Source organism: Penaeus japonicus, unplaced genomic scaffold (genome assembly GCF_977035675.1).
Source record: "Penaeus japonicus unplaced genomic scaffold, GWHDUDI00000001_assembly GWHDUDI00000016, whole genome shotgun sequence".
In the NCBI taxonomy this organism is placed as follows: Eukaryota; Metazoa; Arthropoda; class Malacostraca; order Decapoda; family Penaeidae; genus Penaeus; species Penaeus japonicus.
In genome coordinates this window covers 27,140,494-27,145,493 of record NW_028234418.1, presented here as the reverse complement: position 1 = coordinate 27,145,493, position 5,000 = coordinate 27,140,494, and the positions used below count along the sequence as shown (strand labels likewise).

At 35.1% G+C, this 5,000-nt stretch overlaps 1 protein-coding gene across 3 annotated transcripts in view; it reads left to right on the top strand.

Moving 5' to 3' along the window:
- The window catches only part of LOC122249380 (uncharacterized), a 63,365-nt gene that overhangs the window by 29,904 nt on the left and 28,461 nt on the right, over positions 1-5,000 (top strand). For all 3 annotated transcript variants that reach the window (XM_086545334.1, XM_086545335.1, XM_086545333.1), the window contains exons 4-5: positions 2,183-2,248; positions 2,711-2,824. In XM_086545334.1, the coding sequence (XP_086401460.1) occupies positions 2,183-2,248; positions 2,711-2,824 (180 nt within the window). The remainder of the gene's footprint in view (positions 1-2,182; positions 2,249-2,710; positions 2,825-5,000) is intronic.

Sequence of the window (5,000 nt, the reverse complement as noted above, 5' to 3'; positions counted from 1 at the left end):
TGATGATGCTTATCATTACTCTTACTATTAGTACCAACATCATTACCGTCATTCCTATCTTCACTGTACTGTAACACGTCGCAAAGTGCCGCAATACTGCTGTATAATCAAAGCTTCAAAACCATATGAGGATTTATCATATACAAAAGTGTGTATCTCTGCGCCTTGCATTGTTTCCCAAGTTTCTATACGAGGTTCCTTTCGGCGACCACAGACTCTTCCAAATCCTTCTCTTCCTTTTACCATTGGAATTATTGGAATTGCAGTTCTTGTTACTGCAAATGCCCAACCCATTGTAGCTCAATATGGATAGAATATATCGATCCTGTATCCAAAAATGTTCAGGGAATATCAAGAACCAAGCCTGTTATTAATGCTTATGCAAATCATGGATGGCAAGTTTTATCGAATATTTTAAAAGGAACTATGGATGATCGAAATTACATTACATTTTCATTTTATACTTATATCCTTCTGGCAAAAAAAGAGAGAAAAAATCTTTCATTGGCCTAAAAATCTCTCTTAAAAAAGATCCTTCAAAACTCATAGCTAAAAAAGACTGTCAAACAAAACTCCTCTCTTGGGACTAGAAAAATCCACACGGGGAGGGGAGGGGGGGTTAGCTCAGTGAAGGCCGTCGGGAACCCTCGCGTTAGAGTAATGACAGAAGTGTCAGTTACGTGACTACAGCTGTCAAAACGTAAACTTATTATGCACTCTGATTTAGCTGTATGTGTCGAGAGATAGATTCACTTCTTGTAAATGAGTCGTTTAAGTGCTATAGCGTTGGCTGAAACTCCTCTGTTATAGCAGTGTGGCACTTTGTGAATGATGATATCAATGATAATGATAGGCGTATTATTAGTTGGAGATGTAGCAAAAGGAGCAGTAGTAGTTGAGTTAGTAGTAGTGGTAACAGTAGTAGTAGAGGTAATACTGTAATAATGATAATGATCATAATTTTGATAACAATAATAATTATTATGATATTAATCATGATAATGCTAATGATGATAATGATAACAGTAATGCTAATAATAATAATGATGATAATAATAAGTTATATACATGTTAATCGTTTAGTTCAGAAATTATGATAAACTTCATATTGAAAGTAAATAAAGCATAGTAAATATTTTCATTGTTCTCATCATGAGCATGATATAGCTATTGATATTCTTGAAAGGTTCATTAGTATATTTTGTCTCATGATTAAAATAATGATATTGCAAACATTATTCCTTACTACTTCCGTCATTGACTTAATAATTATATTTTCTATTTTACTTTTGGTTAGCAGCAGTATGATAATTAGTGATTAATGCTGTTTTATCACTATGCATAGTATTATTGTCTTTTTTTACTATAAGTATCATTCTTTTTTATCATTGATAACGTTATTTTCATTGCTAATACATTTATCTTTATCATGATCGTCAGTATCATGTTCATCATCACCATGATCACTATTTTCGTCAGTTTTATCCTTATTTTCATAGTCATTATCATCATTATCATAATTTTCATCATAACCATCATCTTCAGTTATCATTGTCATTACTTTAATCATTGTTATCATTATCATTGTTCTTATCATTGCTATTATCATTATTATTATCATCATTACTATTATCATGATTACCATTTTCATAATAATTGTTATAATTGATATTACTATTATCATTGCTATTATCATTATCATTGGCATTAATATCCTTACTATCATTATTATCAATATCATAATCATTAATATCATTATCATAACTGTCATCATCACCATCATCGTTGTTATTATTATTGACATTGCCATTATCATTACTAACATCATTATCATTAATATCATCACCAATATCATCCTTATTATCTTTCTCATAATCCTCACCATCATCATCATCAACAATATCATTATCAAATCATTACTCCCCTGCCATTATCTATCTATTCATCTATATCTATATCTAAATATATATAAAGCTAATTATAGATATATAGATATATTCACAGATGTATATAGATCGATAAACTTACTGTATATTGGCCCACATACACCATTCCATACCTCGCACTTGCCGCTTGACCACCCACCCTCTACGCAACGCATGTGATTAGAAGGTGAGCGTCTCATTATTGCATTAGACCTTTTGTCACGCGCCCACTAATGCGAGATTCTACCCCTGAGCAGGAAGGCGTTTTGCACCACACTTGGCGGCCCAAAGGGAAGTATGACCTCCAGAAAACATCCATTACGGTGAGTCACTCTCTCTCTCTCTCTTTCTTTCTCCCTTGCTCTCTCTCTATCTATCTCTATATACAGCATATGGCTTTTCTTATCTTTCGTCTCTTTCTATATTTCTTGGTTTTATTCTCTATATCTGTCTCTCTTTATCTCTCGCCTCTTTCTATCTTTCTCGTTTTTTTTTTATTCTCATTCTTTTCTCCCCCTCGTCTCTCTATCTCTCCCTCTCATGCTTTCATACTCTTTTGCTCTATTCTCTCTTGGCAAACTATGCCTCAGAACATGTTTCAAATATTAAGTTACGGTTTTCAAAGTTCCATAAGAAAGGAATACAAATATGTATAGATCTTACTCTTAAAGTCGCATCTTCCAATTTAAATATTAATATATTCTTAATCCAATCCTTACTTGGTCAATCAGCCTCACATTACAAAACTATACATCACGTCTAACTGCTTCGCCCTTCCCGCACAGTACGAGGACGTGGTTCCTATCGACGTGCCTGAGGTTAAGCTGAAAGAGCCCGAACCGAAACCAGCACCCCAACCGCAGCCGCAGGTTGTGCAAGAGCCGCAGCCGATGCCGCAGGTGAGTGTCCGCACGGGCTGAAGCCTCGAGTGAATTTCAAGTTTTCATTCCTGTTTCGTTTCCTCGACAAAATACCAGTTCAGATATTGGACTGTTATCGTCATTATTGGCTATGGGGTGCTTGGATGACAGATGGTTAGGTAGACAGATAGAGATAGACAGAGATAGATAAATAAATAGATAGATAGATAGATAGATAACTAAATAAGTAAAGATAGATAGAATGAAAGATAAATAGAGAGAGAGAGAGAGAGAGAGAGAGAGAGAGAGAGAGAGAGAGATATGTAGAGAGAGGAAGATTGATAGATAGATAGAGAGATACAGATAGATAGACAGAGAGAGAGAGAGAGAGAGAGAGAGAGAGAGAGAGAGAGAGAGAGAGAGAGAGAGAGAGAGAGAGAGAGAGAGAGAGAGAGACAGATAGATGTAGAGAGAGGAAGCTTGATAGATAGATAGAGAGATACAGATAGATAGATAGAGAGAGAGAGAGAGAGAGAGAGAGAGCGAGCGAGAGCGAGAGAGAAAAAGCGGGAAGGTAAACAAAGCTGCACAACAGACACGAAGGTCACTGTTAATGTGCGACTTTGGTGATTGTTGGCACAGGAACTGCCTTCGTCCGGGTGCGTGTGAGGCTGCAAGGGCGTGGGTGTCTGGCATATTGGTCTTGGGTTATTTTGCAATTGCATAGACGAAAAAGAGAATAATCAGCCTTTATTGACTTTCCAGGAACCCCTGAGTTACACTGTACTTCTTCATGAGTCAAATTGCGATAACTACCAAGTTAATCAACAACTTCTTGGCGGTAATGACCCTAACTGTTGACGCAGTATATAAATGTACTTGACTAAGCCGCAACAGAATTCCAATTATAATCGAAAATATCACAATTTGGCTGCTTTACTCTTAGCATTCGACATGCTACTTATTATTTTCAGCAATAATGTATTACAATATATGTGTTTTTTACAGATTTTTTTAAATTTTTATTTTTTTATTTATTTATTTATTTTTTAATGACCACAGTTATAATACGAAGGACTCATACACGAGTTGTTTCAGCATCCTGCAGTGAGCATAGTAATCGATAACTATATACATATTCACTTATTGCTACTTCTTTTCCAATTCAGGTATGCTGTCAGTCCAGTCAAAATATCTAAAAAGTATTATCAAGCTATTTTGTGTTGATAAAGATAAGTGAACACGAATAGCAATTATTGTTTGAGTAACACATTGTGGCTGAACGTTGGAAATATAACTTATAACAAATCTATATAATCATATCAAAATATCATATATAATATATTGTTGCAGCAGATCACTTTATATCACTTTAATGGTATAACAACAGTCACTTCCAAGATAAAACGACCATGACCTTAGACCAGTCAGCATTATATCTTTATTTTATTTATTTATTTATTATTATTTTTTGTAATGAATAAGACCGTGTAGTTATCGACATGAGTAGTCAGTATGTTAACCAATCCTTTTGCAGATGATATACAGGCCATTAAAACAGGAATTACATTTTACTCGAGTCTAGCGCATCACATTCTATTTGAAAAGTCAGGCATTCACAAAACACAAAGCACGCATAATCTGAATGTAAAATAAACCTTAAAGTACCATACAAGGAAGCTGGATCAAAACCAGCGCCGAGAAATCAGATACAGGATTTGATAAATGAACGAGGTTATTGACTAATGAAGTGTATCAAATCTCAAAATTCTAGGTTATTAAGCACTTAATCTGGCAGAGCACGAGGGTACTGTAACACAAATGTACGTTTCAAATTCGTGTGGGATTTTGTCCCTAAGACAAGTATAACAGGAACGTGAAGAGCAATATTGCAAATGGTGTAGATCATTCTATTCATCTATTTGTCTGTTTCCTTCAGCGCCGTCTATTCATATTATGAGAATATTCATTATATAACAATCCAGCACAACCAACGTTAAATCCTTCAAAAGGGGGGCGGGGGAATCGAAGCATTAGCAAACTTGCAAACGTTTCACGTATCAAATCCTAGGCGACTGAATATAGCAGGAAATATGGCTAGGTATATGATTTGGCGTAGATAAACAAAAGAAATTTGCCCAAACAACATATGTTCATCCCTGTATGTTGTCTGGTTATGCATCTATAGCGTGAGTTGTATTGTGAGTGTCAAACA